The sequence below is a fragment of the Aspergillus steynii genome, assembly GCF_002849105.1.
Source record: "Aspergillus steynii IBT 23096 chromosome Unknown P170scaffold_7, whole genome shotgun sequence".
In the NCBI taxonomy this organism is placed as follows: Eukaryota; Fungi; Ascomycota; class Eurotiomycetes; order Eurotiales; family Aspergillaceae; genus Aspergillus; species Aspergillus steynii.
The window spans coordinates 828,434-847,514 of NW_020194404.1; the positions used below are offsets into that span (position 1 = coordinate 828,434).

Genomic DNA, 19,081 nt, shown 5'->3' on the forward strand with positions numbered 1-19,081 from the left:
CGAAGACCAAAAAAAAAAAAAACTGCTCCGTAGGAATCTGACCCACCCGTCTATCGGTGTTTAATTTACCCTTTTCTTTGTTTTCCATTCTTCTTTTTTTTAATTATTACTCCGTATTTTTATTTTTATTTTTCTTATTTTCCTTTTTTTCCCTCTGATGCAGGTAGCTCGGAGCAGTGTCCCGTCCCCCCGTATCTTTCAACAACGTGGAATCTTACTCGGCATTACGTAAATACGGCGATACCAACTCTGGTGACGCATGGGAAGGCCGTCTCGACGATGACTCAATCTGATGGGTGAATCTTATGCGTCGGCATGCTATAGGTCGGACGGCGAGACATCGGGCACGTCTCATAGGCTTACGGGCTGAAAGACTAGCGAATTCATGCAGACACGTGCCAGTTCGTAGATCCTTGAGGCAGGAAAGGAGGGGAAGAAGGAATCGAATCGGAAATGCTAAGGGATGATCCAAGCTGGCACATTTCTTTTTCCCGTCTTCTTGGGGATTCTATCGATTTCGCGACGGCTCAAAACGGTTGGGGCTGGTTGCCTGAAACGCTGAGGATCGGGAGGTGATTCATCACGTCGCAGGAAGGAGATCCTAGTCTCAGCCAGAATGTCGGGACCTGATCCAAGCCACCACATCCGCGAGGTTCCAAGGCAGGGAAAGCCGGAAAGGAGGGAGGGAAGGGTTGGAAGGGGGGAGGAGGGTGGTTGGAAGGAAGAGACACGCACACACTCACAGGCAGTACGCACACCAGGGAAAAAAAGAAAAGAAGAAAAGAAAAGAAAAAGGAGGGGGCAAATGCGCCCAGAAGTCAAGTCCAGTTGAGCGTCAGGGGTAAAGTTGTGTCAGACGGGAGGGTATGACAGGTCGTTTCAGCTTCCCAGCGGAAACCGTATCTTACCGGCCAGTTTCAGGGGCCGACCAACCGATCGAGGCAGAGCGCGCAGTTCGTACGGTGCCTTGTACGGCCTCGAAATCCACGGTATCTCGGCGATTGGGCCATCCAACCAGATGCCGCCGTCTCCTTGCAGCTGATCCCCCCTTCCTCTGCGACCCGTCTGATTCGACCAATCTACCCGGCCTTTATTCCATGCTGCTATTATTCGCCATTCTTTATCCTCATTGTTCGGGTTTATATTTGGGATTTTGAGCCTTCCGCCATCCGTTCTCCGGACGGCCTTTCAGCTATCGGCTTCTTGGTTCGGTTGGCGTTTGAGAAGGTTTCTCCGGATTCTGTCAATCGGTTCCGAGTTGACCTGTCATCCTAATTCACGCTCGACCGGTTCTTGCGATTACGGAGTAGCAGTATTCTCCTTCTGATCGTTGCTGACATCCCTTACTTACTCCGGAGTAGTAGCCTTGATTCACTCCACAGTTCAGCTAGGTATCTACGGAGTACGGAGTCTTCGTACGAAATACGCGAATTACGCTTTTCTCTACTCCGTACACAGTATAAACGCCCTCATTCTGACCGGGGGCATACTACTAGGAACCCTACAAGTTTTTTCACCTTTTCATCCCCCCTGTCAAGGCGTCTCTGCATAATGCAATGCAACACTCCCTCCATTTCTTCCGTGGACTCGTTCGGTCCCGAGTATCCTGGCTGCCGCCCTGAATGTTCATTGCTCAGGAACCCTGCCAGCGTACCCGCCGTGTGACTGTGGTCCGGCGTACAAGACGGATGGATCTTCTGCAGATGAAAAGTGGCCGCGAGGGAGGGGGAAACGGGAAAAGACGAAGGTTGATCCTGCACGTCACTAGCCGACTGCATCAACTCATCGAGTATCCGTCTTTCCGTAGATCCATTGATGTGCGCTTTCAATCTCGTCGCTCCCAGAATTCATTAAACCGATTTGCCACCCGCCGCGTTAGTCTTGCCGCCGCCAACTTCCTCGGAGCGCCAGGAATTCCACCGGTCCTTGTTAGTGCCTGTGACCGGCACTTTTCGAGATGCAGGTACGGGCCATACTAGAGCGACGGACGTGACGGAGGCCTGACATCACCACGTTACCTCGAGAAAGACGGTGAAATCATGGGATGGTTCCTGGATGGCGACGGATACTCGACGGTTTATGGAGTACCGAGAAACTTTGGTGGTCCTATCACATGCCCTGGATTGGTTTCCGTCGCAAATCGGTGGAAAACAACACATGGCAAGATGGAAGGAGACCGAAAAAAAAAAATCTGGCGGGTGGGGCTCTCCGTGAAATGAGATCTCCACTGTTGGTTGCTCTTGGTGAGCGACTACACTCGGTAAAGGAATTAGTCGGTAGCATCGCGGAGTACGATTGCCAATGACCATGGTGGGAATTGCTGGGGGTAGACCGGTAGCTTGTTTTCTGCCTCTCTGCCTCTACCTGCCCTACACCGTAGGTGCTCAACGCTGCGGATGACGGCTCTGTTCTTGACTGCTAGTCTGCTACTCCGGAGCCAAGTGCCAGTGCTAACCATGGAAAGAGATTGGAATTGGATCCGGCGGAGAAGCCGTCCAATCACTGCTGCGCCATAACAATCCGGCAAGGCTGTGTCTGATGTCCCATGGCATCCTTCGGAGTCAGAATGATTTGTGTGATACCGCCATGCCAAGTCGCCTTGTCAGCAGTCAAATCATCCTCGGAAGATTGGGCCTAGTGACTTCACGTGCATCGATGATACACGGCGGGATCAACGGTCTGTAGCTAGCCTTTGAGGCTACTTGTCAATTTCCTGAGGCGCAGAATCTGCGATCCCACCCTGTTTCCCGAGGAGTTTAGCCCTTGCGTTCCTGTCTGCCTCTTGAGTCTTGACTCTCTGTCTCTTGTCGGACACTTTCTTGCTCCATACTGACCAATTCTCTCCACCAGAGGCAAAATAAGGATCAACCGGATCTGCTCCACTGCGAAGAAAAAGATAGCTTCCTTCCAGAAACTTTCTCAACCATGGTTCACCGCTCCTCAGCATCTCCATAACTAGCCTAGGCAGCTTCTTTCCATTTGGAGAACGAGAAATTTTACCAAAACCAAAACCAGGGCTAGTCTGGCTAGCCTAACAGTCGCTAATTGAGTTCGTGCGGTCACGGTGGGGAGAGAGGGTCTCCCCCTCCAGGACCTGAGTCCGTTGCCTACAAGCGCGTGAACCGTCCAATCTACATTTTTTAGTCGCCTGGGCTGGTTTGTTTCAGATGGCTACCGAATGAAAATTCTCCGTGGGAGATCCAACGATCCACAAATCCCTTTTTGCACTCAAAAAGGTCCAACTTTGGGTCCCCGGAGGTTGGGGAGACATTGTCTCACACTATCATTCTCTCTCTCCTCTCTTTCGCTCGCCGAGCGTTTACTGCTAAATTCTAACCGATTTAAAGCACAGCCGCGCCAGGAACCCGGAAAATCCGCTTCTTTGGGAGATATTTCGGGGTATTCATGATGTCATGACCTGTTTCCATCTCCGATCGCTCCTACTCCGTAGTCTTCACTCTTCAGTCTTGGGAGGAGCTTATGCTTTAACGGGACTCCGTTCAAAAATAGTGGCTCAGCAGAGCAGGCTGAAGGAAGTTCATTCAGACCCCGAATCCCAACTCCACAGTTCCCATTCTTTTCCGCCCTCTTTCATATTTCCTAAAACGGACGAGCAGAACCATCCGTTGCATGTTTCCATTTTCAGCCCGGAGCCCCAAGTCCGTCGGGCTTCGGTACGGAGAGTCGGAGTCGGCTCGTCCTCGGAGTTCGTGCTGCGAAACGCCCTCCTTCCTCCTGCGGGCGGAGATATATCGGTTTCATAGCTTCTCATCTCCCAGCGTGGCCTACATGCCCACATAAGGTTCAGGATGGTCGATGGGCGTGGAAGCGTCCCAATATTTTGGGGTTGGGTTGGGGGCCAGAGTGGCACCGTGCTCTGCGCCTCTAACTCTCCTGGGAGATGATGCGACCTTCGGTAGTCAGACTACCTGCACCAGCCCCCAGGTACCGCGCCTACGGAGCTGGGAAATGGGAAGTGGGAAATTCGATGAGGGCAAATAGCGTCGTCCCCTGACTCGCGACTCCTCTGCCCGCCATACCCCGTACACTTACGGAGCAATCAATCATGCCCTCCTCATCCCGTAAGCTATGGGGGCCAATTCCTTCGCCAATCTATTTTTCTGGCGTTTGCTTGTTTGGTTATTGATCGCTTAACGATCTACGGATTAATTGGATCGTAATTTCTCCTCCCACTCCCAGCCAACCCAGGTGTCAATCACTTCCAACAAATGCTCCGGCCGATCGATTTAGCCTTTCACGGGAGCACGGGATAGATGGGTTAGATGGGTTGAAATGGGTCGCTTTCCTCCATATTACGAAGTTCGATGGAAATTGCTCTCCCGTTCGATATTAACCTACTCCATAGCCCATATGCAGGCTCCGAGTACGCTGCAGTCAACCTCACGGGGTAGAATGTCTCATGAGACTAGATTACCCGGTGGACTACTCCAGGCAAGGGAGAGGGGGGACGTGTAACACGGAGCGCGATGGAAAATTCCACGTCTCATGTTAACGAGCCCGTCTGCGGGAGATTAATGTGGCGAGGCCGTTTTAATATGCACTCCCGCGCGTCGGCAACTACGGGCGTAACGGCTATCTGAAATCTGGATCCGTTTGATTATTGACGCGACGCCGCTGTGGCGAGATGTCTCTTTTGGTCCGTTTGCATTGCATTGCATTGCAGGAGGAGTCTGCCTGGGCTGGCTGCGCTGGGCTATGCTCTGCCGTGTTCCAGGCCAGCTGGATGGATTCTCGACGGACGCTCCGTGAGGAATCTCGGTCCATGCGGGTTGCAGTCAGACACGACACGATACCACACCTCGTGATATATACATGGTACTACCTTGCTTCCTTGCCTGCCTAATAGGTAGTACTTATGTTGTGTTCGGTAGGGTTTAGATGAAGAACCGTATTTGCATTCTCGTTTCATAATTCCCTTCCATTCTAAATATATATCACCAGTGTCGTAACACGGTATATACCTCGTACTGCACTCAGCCCATACTTCCAGATCCGGCGTAGACACCACGATCACAACTTACGAAGTATGACTTGCATATCTGTGCCGCGGCTAATTTAATAATCATGCAGCGAGCCGAGAAGCGCAATGCTGATCTTTTATTTTTCTTTTTCCCTTTGCCGGGTACAGTTGGACCGTGCCGTGTCCTGCTACGATCCCTGATTTCCCTATCTGCTACTCCATGCATCCATGGATGGAGTATATGTGATCATCCCATTCCGTACGACTACCATCTGCCGTCTTACCTACTCGGAGGCGGCACTCGTATGATTCTGGAGGTTCGTGCATGCGCTGTACACATTGCTGATGTGCATGTGGCGTGGTAACTGGTAAGTGCCCGACATATGTACATACTCTACTCTGCATACGGCGTACTCAGTCAACTGACCACCCTGATCCAGCGCCTCGTGCATACCGCAGATTCTTCTGGATCAAGCTGAGCGGTTTTCTTTTCATTAATTAGAGTCAGGACCCTCGACCTGACCTGACCTGATCGCGGATGTTACACAGCGTGCCAGACAGGGCGATAATAATAAAACAACCGATCCAGGAGAACCATGTGTTTCATGTTAAGGACGGACGAGAAGCGAGCGGTTGCCCCTTGCTGAGCAGGACCTAAATTCCGGCGGTGTTTCGGATGGTTTTTTTCAAACCGCGATGCGAGTTAGGTCGAAGAAAAATAAAAAAGGCAGGGGTTCGTTGCGCTGTCTTCGGAATGGCCAATTATCCTATGCAGCGATCCGTTTCGCGCGAGAAAATAAGTTCGCACTTGATTATCTGCACTGCGCCTGTGAAACAAGGCGTAGATTATGGCTTGATTTCGTGCGACCGTTCGGAAATTTCAAATATGGGTTGGTTGGTTGGTTGATTGGTTGGATGCAGGTTGCAGATGCAGTCTGCAGCGTCGTGTGGTTTGTGAACCGTGACCGTTCGAGATTATGGGCGCACGAATTCCAGCTGCCTTACCCTTACCCCATGTTCATCTATATGGTCCGCGTCCATGCCATCGTGCAACACTCGGTCTGCAGATCGGAATCTCTGGAATGCCATTTCCTCGTTTCCAGCCGTCGCGGTCTGGTCTGGTCTGTCTGATGATGAGCCTGTCTTGATTCTTAAGGCAGAACCCCGGATTGGTCGATAATCGCCACCGCCACCTGACCAGGTTCTGATCACGAACACCTACAGGGGGGGCGTCGAATGCTTGTGATGAACCGAAAGGGTGATACCAGGATTTCACCCCTTAATAGAGTTTCTCGGCTTATTCTTCATCCACATCACCCTGCTGCGTAGACATCCATTCCTCCATGAGAGCCTGCCGCGAAGGCTCCGACGGCGTCGCTGCAGGCCGCGCCCTGCCTCCCTTCCGCGTGACCAGCAGACACAGCGTCCAGCCGTAGATGTTGAACCCCTCGTAGTTGGTCCGGAAGCGCATCTTCTTGTCCTCGCCGTCGTCGTCCCCCCAGTCCTGGTCTTTCTGCCGTTTCGACACACGCACGTCGTCACCCGACGAACCCGCCGTCGCTCGCCTCCGCTTCCCTGACGTCTCACCACCGTCTTCGTCCTCGTCCGTGCCCGCCTGGGGGATGTTCCGCAGTCCCGACTCGTCCTCGCTCTCGCTCTCGACCAGGATCCCCGTGTCGGCCTGCGTCCCTGCCTCAGGATTCTTGCCCTTATTCCTACCCACCCCGGTCCCATGACCCTGATCCTCGAACTCCTTGTGCCGCGTCAGAAGCGAATGACGCGTCCGGGACTCGCGGAGGAACAACGCAACTTCGAACTCATCTGCAGATGCACGTAATCAGCCACCTTATCCTTTAACATATCCATATTCGATCCGCGAGACTTGATGTCTGAACAGTGTACTGTTGCGCGCAGATGATGTACCCACCTTCCGCGATCACATCCTTGACGGGATGGCCCTTCTTGCGGGCAAACAGGCGCTCGTTCTCCTCGCGCAGCTTCGGTAGGACCAGGGGCCGGATGGCGGCGAAAATGCGAGGGAGCACGGGATCTCGGGAGTCGAGGAGCCAGCGCGTGTCGGACGGGTTGTCGAGGTAGATGCGGCATTCGAGGATGGTGTATTTGCTGATGCGGAGGTAGCGCCGGATAGGCGCCATGTTGAGGGTGAGGAGGGTCAGTTTCTGGGGTTCGTAAGGCGGATTAGAGAGGAGGTAGGGATGGGTCGATGGTGTGGTGTAGCTAGGTAGCTAGGTAGTAGGTGTTGATGGCAAACGGGGGTCGAGACAGATGGTTGGTCGATGATGACATATCTCGGCCTGCCGGTCTGCCAAGCCTTTTGGCTTATCTACAGGGACTAACATAACGTGAGAATTTGAGCCTACAGGACTGGCATGATTATAGTAGGCAATGCTGCTTTCAATAGGTTGCCATTCATGGCTGAATATATTATATCCCTGAAGCATGACAAATGAGTGTTTTCAGCTGAAACACTCAATCGATATATATTTGGATCTTAGTCAAGTAAACCACCAAGGTTCACAATTGCCCCCAATGTAGCCTTCGGTCAAGGACTGAGTTAATTGAGTCAATGGAGGATATACCCATTTAAGTTAATGCGAGAAACTTGCTCATGGCCTCGTCCTGAACCCACAGTGACCAGACCACTGCTTGTTATTTGTACTAGCATACAAGGTACTCCGAGCGGCATCCGAAGGCCCGATATGTGCATAGACCATTTGATCGAGAGTCCAGAGCGAATGAGAGAACACGGATTATACAGATCAATGACTAGCCCTAAGCACGATACTCCGTCGAGAGAGGATCTCCCATCTGATGCTCTCCATTACATAAGCAACATCCGTCCAACCCGGCCACCGCTTTCCCAAACCAGCGCTCCAGGTCCTGGGTCCATGAATCATGGATTGTGTCGTGAGAATTTAGCTTTTGTATGGTGCGGTACCTGGAATTCAAATGATATTTCCGCCTGAGATACCTGTCGATGCATCATGTCGATGCATTCATGGATCACTGTGAACCGGCCTGATATCGGACGAGAGGCCCACGTGACCAGCCCCTCTGACCCACTTTACACCATGACAACCAATCAGCATCCCCGGCAGATGCTCGCAAGGTCCTCAAAAATGGACGAAAAGTCTTCTTTGACGTCGAGGATGGCACCCGCTTTTCCTCCAAGGTCCCCCGGTTCTGCAACCCAACCCAAAGTGGGAGACATTTCCGTCATGTCGCCCCTCCGTCGTCTCCCTCCCTCCCTCCTCTCCCATTCCTCGCCAATTTCCTCCCGGGGTCCTCGTCTTCTGTCTCGTGGGTAGCTGTCCGTCGCCTGTCCGGTGTCTGTCTCCGTCGGCTTCATTCCGTATCCAATCGCGACCTCCTACCCACCTACACCGAGAGGCTCGAACCGCCTGCACGTAAACCACGGAGATATCCGACTGCCACTACACCCCAAGGTCCTCATCTGTCATCTCAATCCCTGTTGGTGCCTCGCTTGGCCGGTCTCGAGCGACACTAAGCAGACGTCTAAAGTGGACCGCCAGGGACCTTGAGGACGGTCAAATCTTGCCTGTCGCCCTGGTCGCACAACAGGAAGCGATATAAAAGCACGCGACAAGAAAACACCAAGAACACCAAGAAAAACCAAGAAATACCAAGACGCATCAAGCATTCGGCTGACTGCATTCCTGGGCCTTTCTCTCCGCCAATTTGCTCGCTCTTGCCGACCTTTTGGACGATCCTGCATTCCTTGTCCCACACCTCTTTTCAATTCCATTGGGCTATCTGGCTTTCTCCCACGAGGCTCCTGAATCCGGCGGCATCTGTCATACACGTCAAACGCGGGTCCGTGCTTGAATCGGTTCGATTTCGTCTTTCTTGTGTGTGTACACTTTTTCCGAGGACCAATTGAATCCTGAGGCACACAATGTCACTTCTTCATTCGCTCCTCGCCCGAGATGGGGACTCGGGTGCTGCTCCGGCCTGTGAAACGGGCAACGAGTACGACGGTCGCATGGGTCTGCGTATCTCTTCGATCTTCGTCATTATGGTTGGTTCGATGTTCGGTGCCGTCTTCCCGGTCCTTGCCGGCAGCTATCGCCAGTCCAAGATGTTCGGATGGGCCTTTTTCATCGCCAAGTACTTCGGTTCCGGTGTCATCATCGCCACGGCCTTTGTTCACCTGCTGGGCCCCGCCGAGGAGGCTCTCACCAACGAATGTTTGACCGGTCCAATCACGGAATACTCTTGGGTCGAGGGTATCATTCTCATGACCATTGTGGTATTGTTCTTTGTCGAATTGATGGTTATGCGCTATGCTCGATTTGGCCAAAATCACTCGCACGATGAATTCGACCACAGCCACAGCCACAGCGGGGAATCCGTCCAGCACAGCGCGGAGGTCGCCGATTCCAAGGGCCACATGCCCGGGGAAGATCACCTCGGCCACTCGCGCGAACACAAGGACCTCGAGGCCGCGAAAACGGCCGCCCTGGAAGAGTACATGGCGCAGCTGACGTCTATCTTCATCCTGGAGTTCGGCATCATCTTCCACTCCGTCTTCATCGGTCTGACCCTGGCGGTGTCCGGCGAGGAGTTCGTCACGTTGTACATTGTTCTGGTCTTCCACCAGACCTTCGAAGGCCTGGGTCTGGGATCCCGACTGGCCGAAGTCCCGTGGCCCCGTTCGAAGCGCATCACGCCGTACCTCTTGGGCATCGGGTTCGGGCTGTCCACCCCTATTGCCATTGCCATCGGACTGGGAGTGCGCAACGCCTATCCCCCGGAGGGACGGACGACTCTGATTGTCAACGGCGTGTTCGACTCGATTTCCGCCGGTATTCTCATCTACACGGCGCTTGTGGAACTCATGGCGCACGAATTCATGTTCAGCACGTCGATGAAGAAGGCGCCCATCCAGCACGTTCTGGCAGCGTTCGGCCTGCTCTGTCTGGGAGCGTTGTTGATGGCCTTGCTTGGAAAGTGGGCTTAAGGGGGTTTAACATTTCGATGTATATATTATGTGGATGGGAATTTATCTCGGGTTTGGGATAGATTAGGTAAATAAATGGCTTCGGATTTAATGAATATTTATATTTGATACATTGATCTATGGGTATACTGTAGATGTAAGCTCACTTCCACCGCAGCACCGGCTTGATGATCTTTGTCGCCTTCATATCCTGGAAGGCCGTTTGATAATCCTTGATATCATAATAACTGATCAGCTTGTCGATGGGGAACCGACCCTTTGCATGTTCCTCGATCAAGAAGGGAATGAACTAAATCGTCAGCATATATCTCCTTGTCCATAAAACAAAGGCACAAAAAACTCACCGTCTTCGCATCGACATCCCCCTCCGTACTCCCCACATACTCCCTGCCCAGAATCAAATGCTGAAAGATATCAATCGCGACCGTCGACCCCGGCTTGGGCGCCCCCACCGTGGCGGCCCTCCCCTTCGTGCCCAAACACTTGACCATCGTCTCAATCACCTTCGGCACCCCCGTTCCATCCATCGCAAACTGCGCCCCATTCCCAGGCTCACAGATCTTTCGGATCTGCCCCTCCACGTCCTGGCTCTTCCCGTCCACCACATGCGTCGCACCCAACTCCCTCGCCATCCTCAGCCTCTCCTCGTTCAAATCCACCGCCACGATCGTCTTCGCCCCGGCAATCACTCCCCCCATGACGCCCGCCATCCCCACCGCCCCAACCCCAAACACCACCAGCGAGCTGCCTCGACGCACTCGCAGCGTGTTCAGCACGCACCCTGCCCCCGTCTGGAACCCGCACCCTAGCGCCGCGAACAGTCCCAGGTCCGTCGCCGCATCCACCTTGACCATGCTGGACGCCGAGACCAGCGCGTGTCGCATGAACGAGCTCTGCCCGAAGAACGTCCCGTGCATGGCCTGCCCCTGTGCTGTGCGCAGCGTGTGCGTCCCGTCCAGCCGCTTTCCGGAGAAGTTCAGCGGCACCCAAGACGTGCAGTACGCGGGGTGCGAGTCGTTGCAGTGCTCGCAGTCGCCGCAGTGGTTGAATGAGAGGAGCACTTTGTCGCCCGGCTGGACGTGCGTGATGGCGGAGCCGGTTTGGAGCACGGTTCCGGCGCCTGGGACGTTTGTTAGGTTACATACTAGGTAATTGATGAGGATAGGGATGGAGCTAACCTTCGTGGCCGAATACATTCGGGAATCCGGCGGGAATCGTCCCGTCCATGCAGGATCTACTCGGTCGGTTAGATTGGCTGGATCAGCATGGCAAGGGGGTGCATTAGCGCGCATACAGATCGGTATGGCAGACGCCACTGGCCTCGATCTCCACGATGGCCTCGTCGGGCCGCATTTCGTCGAGCACTACGTCCTCGAGGACGAGGGGTTTGTTGAGCTCGTGGGATACGAGTGCCGACGTGGTGATGGACATGATGTGGATATCTAAAAGAAGGTATGTGTGTATGTGATGTGAGTATGCAATGTCAATTGACCGTTTATCAACAGGATAGGCTCTACATATAGCGCGTCAAAGTACCGCACTCTCCATCCGGCGGCATCGTCATCGGCTTTGCCACGCGGGGTACAAGGTTAACCAAGAGCTCATGACCACATTCGATCATATCGATGTCTCCGTGTCTGAGCACTGGGAACAAACCCCGGATCGGACACCCCGCGGGGAAAGATCCCTGCATGTCTGGCATCGTGCATCGGAAGAGAAAATCGGCAGTCGGAACGCCGCAGATCTCCGCCACCCCGCATTCCGGGCCAAGGGATCTCAGAGGTTAATGCGTTCAAAAGTTATGAATCATGACAAATGATGGATCTGTCCGCCGATCGCAGACCTAAAAATGAAGTGGGTTCGCTCACCGGAATGGCCATTCGGTAGTTGGTGGGGTTCGCTGCTCGGGATTCTCCTGAGTCTTTGGTCTTATCATCCACGACTGGACATCGCAACGGGCGATCCGTGGCTGCGGTGGATCCGAATCTCGACGTGTCGCGGCTCACCCAGAGACTACGCCGGACTAAGTTCTTTGCGTTATGAAACTGGAGTGGGAATGGACGCTGCTTGGATAAAAAGGGGGGATTGTGGCCGTGGGGTCGTGTCCTTTTTTTCTGATTTTTGTCAGTTGATTCTCCCTCTCCTCTCTTTTGCTTCGCTTTTTCATTATCTTATTCACCCCCAGAATACCCTAAAATGTCCTCCACCTACGTCCCTCCCGGCTCCCCCGTCCCCCTCATCATCAACAACAAAAACATCTTCACAGACACCCAATTCGACGTCACAAACCCCGGCACCGGCCAAGTCGAGCACCAATGTAGCTCCGCGTCCGCTAAGGATGCCACTGACGCCGTCGAGGCCGCGCAGGCCGCATTCCCGGCGTGGTCCCGCACCAAGCCCGACGTCCGACGCGACATCTTGCTGCGCACCGCGGACGTCTTCGTCGAGCGCAAGGAGGAGTTCCTGCGGTACATGGTCGAGGAGACGGCGGCGGAGCAGATGTACAACGAGTTCATCTTCCAGCTGGGCGTGAACCTGCTGCGCGACGCGGCCGGCAAGATCTCAAGCATCGTGGGCACGGTGCCCACGATTGCCGGCGAAGGCGAGAGCGCCATCATCTACAAGCAGCCGTACGGCGTCATCCTGGGCATTGCACCGTGGAACGCGCCCTACATCCTCGGCACGCGGTCGGTCGCCCTCGCCCTGGCGGCCGGCAACACCACCGTGCTGAAGGGCTCCGAGCTCTCGCCCAAGTGCTTCTGGGCCATCGGCGACGCCTTCCGCCAGGCGGGACTGCCCGACGGCGCGCTGAACGTGATCTACTCGCGGCCGCAGGACGCCGTGGAGGTGACGACGGCGCTGATTGCGCACCCGGCACTGCGCAAGCTCAGCTTCACGGGCAGCACAGCCGTCGGGCGCAAGATCGGCGTGATTGCCGCGCAGCACATCAAGCCGGTGATTCTGGAGTTGGGTGGCAAGGCGCCGACGATTGTGCTGGAGGATGCGAATCTGGAGAAGGCGGCGCTGGGGGCCGTGTTGGGGTCGTTTATTCATGTATTCCCCCTCCTTCCTCTTGCTTTTGAGTTGCGTTGTGGGAGTCCCTGAGCTAATGAAATAAAACAGTCCGGCCAAGTTTGCATGTGCACGGAACGAATCATCGTGCACCGCTCCATCGTCGATCAATTCCGACCCGTCCTCAACGCCACCATCAAGCACATCGCCGGCGGCGGCAGCGGCGAAGTCGTGGTGATCAACGCCGCGGCGGTGACCAAGAACCGGAACCTGGTGCGTGACGCCGTGTCCAAGGGCGGAAAGGTGATTGCCGGCGACGTGGACGCACCGACAGCCTCGGACACGCGCCTGGCGCCGATCGTGGTCGAGGGCGTCACGCGCGATATGGACATCTACGCGGAGGAGTCGTTCGGGCCGACGGTGTCGCTGTTCGTCGTGGACAGCGACGACGAGGCTGTGGCGCTGGCGAACGATACCGAGTACGGTCTCAGTGCGGCCGTGTATACGGAGAATCTGGGCCGGGCGTTGAAGGTGGCCAAGGGGATTGATTCGGGGTATGTCTATCACCCCCTCTAGCTTAGGACTGGACTAATACTAACTGATGTAGGGCCGTGCATATCAACTCGATGACGGTGCATAACGAGTCGGTGCTGCCTCACGGCGGAGTCAAGAACAGTGGATTCGGGCGGTTCGGATCGGACATGCTGGATGAGTTCCTGTGGACAAAGTCGGTGACCTGGATGGATTAAGGATGGTTTACGGGATTATCCAGGATCTGTGAGCTAAACCCAAACATTTGAATGTAAATAGACTAGTATAATTCTGCGATTACGCTGTTGATTTCAAGGCATACAGTATTCTTTTATCCACTCTAAAGCCTCCTTAGTGTGCAACATTCGCAGCAGAATTGGCAGGTTCTCTCCAGTTTAGTAAATCTTAAGAAACAAAGATAATCACCCAGGCAATCTCGTATCCCATGAGCCGGTTGAGACTGTGACTCCTTCTTTCTCGATGAATATAGATCAGTGGCAGGTACATTCACCGAAGGAAGTAGTCACTACCTGCTGTAGATTCATCGCTTCATCCATCCAATTCACTCTGCTGCTATCGCAAAATGGAAGAGAATTCCTTCTCCTCCGGCTTCTTCTTCCGTTCCTCCCTTCAGAACAACTAGGATAACTAGGACATCGAATCAAAAATGCGATATGATCGATCGAAGTATAGTGTAGTTCCTGATATCCAACCCCATCTGATTGACTGCATATTCTAACCATGCCTACTACCAGAACCGATCAGACCTCGAGCCTCCGAAAACAGATACACTACGATCACAGATAATACCTACTTACTAGGTACCTTACACTACGACTATACTAAGGTACTGAGGCAATCAATCCCGACCTACTACTCGGATACCTACGCGGGAACACCGAATCTCCCTCTTACCTTCCTCTACTGCGGCAAGCGAATAAAATGAACGACTAAAATTTCGAATCGAGAGCGCGTATGCGCTTTGTAAAGAATCATGGCCCGAGTTCATGTTTACTCCACTCATAATGCTAGTGGATTCTAGCACAATGCATATCCATCTTTCACAAAGCCTCACATCTGCTATCAACGAGGCAAGTGACGAAAGCCTGCGCCCACTTTGGGCTTGTAACACCCGCGTTTGCACCAGTTAGGGCTTTTGAAAGGAGATATAGTCTTTTGAAGATTTTCTATCTCTTTGTCCTGTCGCAGAGGACGAATGCCAAGGCATCTATAGCGATTTTGCTACTGGTGGGATCTATGAAAATGGCTGAAAGATCAGTCGATCGGTTACTTGTCCTAAGGTTAAAAGAACCTTCCACTATCGGCAGATTCCCGGAAACGAAAAGGGCAACAACCCCATTTCGTGGTGATTCGTATTCTTCTACAAAGGATCCGCCATCCCATGACACTGGAAAGAAGAGTCAATCGTTGCTCCTAGTCCCTCCTTTGGTGACTTTAAAAGCACTATTAACACGTACTGCGATATTCCGGACATCGCCTGCTCCGACATGGCGGGAAACCTGCCTCCCCTGCTGCCTCCTCCTCCGTTGAATCTGCAGACGAGGAGATTGTCCGCTCGCCCCCTTATCCCCCAAAAGAAGTCCGAGGGCCCGGACACCCTCCCCTCCTGATCAAGATGGAGTCGAATCGAATCGAGACTGTGTTTGGATAAGGGCTGACGACCTTTCTAGAAGGCCGGCGGGCCCGGTGCCCGAACCCAGGTGCCGGGGTTGGGCCCATGAGGGGCGCTTTGAGTGTCCAGAATGATAGATCTGGGTACAAGGATATTCACCCCGACTTTATCTTGGAGGATGTTCGTTTTTGCACGCAAGAAAGAGGTATCGACCATCCATAAGCCAGAAGAGAAAAGCCTCCGCCCACTGTGGGCTGCAAGACTGGGGTTTGCACCAGTTGGGCAGTTTTTGTCGCCAATGAACTGGCAGCAGCCAAAGAAGATCTTATTTTTACATTTGGCGAAAAGAGCGGCGGTAATGCTATTGATTCAAGCGCGCGCAATTCCCTAAGCCTTGAACATGGTAAGGACTGAAGTGCCTATCCTATGACACTTTGTGGCATATGGCGAGTCTTCGTTACCCCGGAGGCAGTCTTGTGCTCGGTGAGTTCTAGCTTCAAACGAATGGATGGCTTTGAAAACTTAGACATGGAAACTGACTTCGAATATAGACAGTGAAATGCGGCCTTCATGTCCATCTGGAGGCCCTGAAGTGCTGGAGATCTTGCTATTGGAACACAGTCGGTCGCATTATGACTGGCTCAATCGGCCGTCGTCAATACGGAAGTCGCTCTCCATAAATCCATGGTGCATAATGGATTAATATACAAACTGAAATTAGCACTGCGATATCCCGGACATCGCCTGCTCAAACATGGCCGGAAACCTGCGTTTTGAGTGTCCGAAATGATTGATATGAGTACAAGGATACTCACCTCAACCTTTTCTTGAAGGTCATCCTTTTTTCTCGCTTTACCGTGTCATTGGCAAGAACGACGAGCCCTAATGGGCAAATCGAAGAAAAGATATCAGTCATTTTTGCCAAGCAGCACTATTTGTCGGAGGAGAAAGAAAACTAGGCAAAATGGCGTGGGATGTTTTTCGAATTCAAGAAAAGGAGGGTCGAGGCGACCAGTTTAAATTGGTAGAAAAGATGTTTTTACAATTTGGACGGCGAGTGCGAAGGTCTACTCAAGTCCAGTTTTTAAGCTAAGTATAGTTTAGAGAGGCATATCTACCCATAACATGGCTGGAAATCTGTGTCTGAAATGATCGATCTGGGTACAAAGAGGCTCACCCTTATCTTGAAGGATATTCTTTTATTTCGGTGGCAGACCCGAGAGACCATCCTGTCAAATATCTTCTGTCTTGCGATACGGTGTATCTAGAAATTATCATAAAACCTACCCATCCCTCTGCCATATCTATATACTACTCCGGAACAGGCCTCAACCTCACCAACAGCCTCCCCTCCTCATCCCCGGGCCTCGTAGCCAATCTCCCCCTCACAACCACCCTCTCGCACTCCTCCGCCCCAATCTCCATCTCAAACGCGCCCACCAACGCCGCCACCATAGCCCGCAGCTCCGCGCGCGCATAGTCCGCCCCGATGCACCCATGCGCCCCGTGCAGGAACGTCAGATTCGCAAACACGCTCTCCGCGCCCCCCGTCTTGTTCATGCCTCCATCCGCGTCGATCCAGCGCTCCGGCATAAATTCATTCGCCGAGGGTCCCCACAGATGCGGCGCCCGGTTGATCGCACACGGCGCGATCATGATCCGCGTGTCTTTCGGCACCGTGTAGTTCAGGATCGAGGTCTCGCGGGTCGCGATGCGTGGTGTGACAGGGATGGACGGGTACATGCGGATGGCCTCGTTGCAGACCCCGTGCAGTAGGGGGAGCGATTCGAGGGATTCGCTGATCTGGGTGCCGCAGAGGGAGGCGTGGAGACGCAGTTCTGAGCGCAGTCGACTCTGGATGTCTGGGTGGCGGGCGAGTAGGTGGATCGTCCAGCCGAATGTTGCGGCGACGGTTTCGTGTCTGCGTTTATAGCGGTTAGTAGATGTATATCAAGACAGGATTGATGGTGCAAGAGAGAGAGAGAGAGAGAGAGGACATACCCAGCTGCCAGAAACGTCAAGAACTGATCGACCAGCTCCTCGTCCGTGAACTTGCCCGACGCCAGCATCTTCGACAGTAGATCCGACTGCTCTTCTTCGAAACCCTGCCCTAAACCCTTCTCCTTCTCCTGCTGCTCCTCCTCCTGTCTCCTTCTACTCTGCTGAATCGCCCCCCGACAAAACCCCCTCAAATACTCGGTCGAATCATCAAACTCGCGATCCATCTTCCACGGCACATTCTCGACCACCCACCGCAACCCACACGACAGCGCCACGAATAACAAATCCTTCCTCGGCGTCGACCGAAACGCGCCCTCATACGCCCTCTCAATCGGATGCTCCCCTCCCCTCAACAACCCCAGCTGAAGTCCCAGCGCCGCCTCCCCGAAGATATCCAGCGTGATCTTCGTCGCCCAGACGTTCATATCCACCACCCCGTCCCTGTCCAGACCCAGAAGGTCAAGCTCCCTCCTCACCCCAGTAACCAAATCACAACTCCGCTCCCAGAACAACGGCGCCAACCGCCTCGTATTCCGCAGCGTGAAATTCGGCATCACATTGCGGCGCTGCATCTTATGGACCGCTCCAGTAGTAGTGAGGAGCCCCCCGCCGAGGATGCGGCTCGTGAAGAGCCGGATCTCGGGCGGTTTTTCGAAGTGGTAGGGTTTGCGGATTAGGATCTCCGCCAGGGCTTCGGGGGAGGTGAGCAGGAGGTGGTCGGTGTGGAAGAGGTCCCGGAAGAGGATCAGTCCCTGGTTCGGGACGGTGTTCATGAAGTGGAGGTAGGTTTTTCCGAGCGGTTGTTGGAAGCGAGAGAGGGCGTGACCGAGAAGGGGGTAGCCTCCCTTTTATTTTTTGTGGTGTTAGTTGGGTTAAGGGTTTTGATTGGGAAGAGTAGATGGTGGATGAATGGTGGGTTAAAGGAGAATGGATGGAGGAGGATGGAGTACCTTTGGTTGAGGGAGAGAGCGCAACGGGCTCAGGAATTGAGGGTAGATGAGGAGTTTGTAGACGATGTAGGCGAGGAAGCAGTAGGTGAAAAGCTGGAGGGTAGGGATTGCGGTATTGTTGTGGAGGACTGATAGCACGATGCCTTCTTCGATTGAGAAGGATTTCAACGCGGATGGATGGTAGGCCCATGGTGGCATTGTGCTGAGGAACGCCGGCGGTGCCATTTTGACATTGATTCTCGAGAGGGATGCAAATGAGGTCAGGGAGTATCAATCTGGGAGAGCTTCAGTTGTATGTGCAGATAATCCTACATCCTCAGGCCGGACATATTATCTACTACTTATAAGTATGTATGGCGATGTATATATCCCGGGCATCATGAAACCAGTACTTACACATGCAAGGATGAAACAAAGCCTGGCTGATACCACCGTAACCATCAACTCGCCCGTGGACCTAAAAATACACCGTTCTTTGTCAGACAAAACGGCGGTCTCAGCCTTGGGATACGTCACGACGTTTTCTTTTTTCCCGATTCAGGCGGAGATGTGGCCAAGACTGCCAGCTCAGCTTATGGCATCGGCGGAGTTCAGAACGCAGCGGGTGATTTGAGAAGGCGATACCTATAGTTTGCCGGCCTGAGTCTGATAGAGATGGAACTAGGGTTGTTGGGCTGCTGTCCGTGGAGACCATCGTGCATGGTTGGTCGGTTTCTATTCGGCCCTTATCTTATGGGACTCTTTTTCTTTCAAGAATGTTGGTATTATTTTCTGTCGTTGCTTGGCCCCTCGTATTCTGGATGATCGGCGCATCAACCTTGTTCAGATGGATCACACTCTATATACAGAATTAGACTCAGACCCTCTTTGATGTCATGTCGCAACTTCCCTGCATCGCGTGGGCAATTCAAACTTTATGGGAACCTTGTGGCATTGTTTCAGCCACTTTAAACCCGGGCGATAAGTAGATT

At 53.4% G+C, this 19,081-nt stretch overlaps 7 protein-coding genes across 7 annotated transcripts; 3 read left to right on the top strand and 4 right to left on the bottom strand.

Annotated features, from left to right (window-relative positions):
* Positions 1-3,538: 3,538 nt before the first annotated feature.
* P170DRAFT_478540 (uncharacterized protein) lies at positions 3,539-4,038 on the bottom strand (the record flags this gene model as incomplete). Its single annotated transcript, XM_024853570.1, has 2 exons — positions 3,539-3,911; positions 3,959-4,038. 2 exons carry the CDS (start codon positions 4,036-4,038, stop codon positions 3,539-3,541), a joined length of 453 nt encoding a protein of 150 aa, XP_024700888.1.
* A 1,510-nt stretch (positions 4,039-5,548) lies between these two features.
* On the top strand, positions 5,549-6,354 carry P170DRAFT_247046 (uncharacterized protein). Its single transcript, XM_024842997.1, has one exon. The coding sequence runs from the start codon at positions 5,678-5,680 to the stop codon at positions 6,110-6,112; it is 435 nt and encodes a 144-aa protein (XP_024700889.1). The 5' UTR covers positions 5,549-5,677; the 3' UTR covers positions 6,113-6,354.
* On the bottom strand, positions 6,279-7,446 carry P170DRAFT_457902 (uncharacterized protein; the record flags this gene model as incomplete). The annotated part of the gene is made up of 2 exons (XM_024851750.1): positions 6,909-7,446; positions 6,279-6,802 (listed from the first exon to the last, which is right to left on the bottom strand). Exons 1-2 carry the CDS (start codon positions 7,135-7,137, stop codon positions 6,279-6,281), a joined length of 753 nt encoding a protein of 250 aa, XP_024700890.1. The 5' UTR covers positions 7,138-7,446.
* Positions 7,447-8,918: 1,472 nt separating this feature from the next.
* zrfB (low-affinity Zn(2+) transporter ZRT2) lies at positions 8,919-9,983 on the top strand (the record flags this gene model as incomplete). Its single annotated transcript, XM_024844611.1, has 1 exon — positions 8,919-9,983. One exon carries the CDS (start codon positions 8,919-8,921, stop codon positions 9,981-9,983), a length of 1,065 nt encoding a protein of 354 aa, XP_024700891.1.
* A 154-nt stretch (positions 9,984-10,137) lies between these two features.
* Positions 10,138-11,414, bottom strand: P170DRAFT_389551 (NAD(P)-dependent alcohol dehydrogenase; the record flags this gene model as incomplete). Its single annotated transcript, XM_024845868.1, has 6 exons — positions 10,138-10,272; positions 10,328-10,445; positions 10,518-10,671; positions 10,738-11,103; positions 11,162-11,217; positions 11,278-11,414. Coding segments are annotated over 6 exons (966 nt in total), but the record flags the coding sequence as incomplete, so codon positions are not given.
* Positions 11,415-11,748: 334 nt separating this feature from the next.
* Positions 11,749-13,842, top strand: P170DRAFT_457905 (aldehyde dehydrogenase). Its single transcript, XM_024851751.1, has 3 exons — positions 11,749-13,037; positions 13,107-13,549; positions 13,603-13,842. Exons 1-3 carry the CDS (start codon positions 12,180-12,182, stop codon positions 13,742-13,744), a joined length of 1,443 nt encoding a protein of 480 aa, XP_024700893.1. The 5' UTR covers positions 11,749-12,179; the 3' UTR covers positions 13,745-13,842.
* Positions 13,843-16,470: 2,628 nt separating this feature from the next.
* On the bottom strand, positions 16,471-18,308 carry P170DRAFT_413931 (cytochrome P450; the record flags this gene model as incomplete). The annotated part of the gene is made up of 3 exons (XM_024846997.1): positions 16,471-17,080; positions 17,161-18,005; positions 18,111-18,308. The coding sequence occupies 3 exons, from the start codon at positions 18,306-18,308 to the stop codon at positions 16,471-16,473; spliced, it is 1,653 nt and encodes a 550-aa protein (XP_024700894.1).
* Between the last annotated feature and the right edge of the window lie 773 nt (positions 18,309-19,081).

What these genes read in the sequence shown, in the direction of transcription:
- P170DRAFT_247046 (XM_024842997.1), top strand. Translation starts at nt 5,678, where the DNA reads ATGCGAGTTAGGTCGAAGAAAAATAAAAAAGGCAGGGGTTCGTTGCGC.
- P170DRAFT_457905 (XM_024851751.1), top strand. Translation starts at nt 12,180, where the DNA reads ATGTCCTCCACCTACGTCCCTCCCGGCTCCCCCGTCCCCCTCATCATC. An exon ending in TGTTGGGGTCGTTTATTCAT is followed by an intron (nt 13,038 to 13,106) that starts GTATTCCCCCTC and finishes GAAATAAAACAG; the next exon opens with TCCGGCCAAGTTTGCATGTG. An exon ending in GCCAAGGGGATTGATTCGGG is followed by an intron (nt 13,550 to 13,602) that starts GTATGTCTATCA and finishes TAACTGATGTAG; the next exon opens with GGCCGTGCATATCAACTCGA.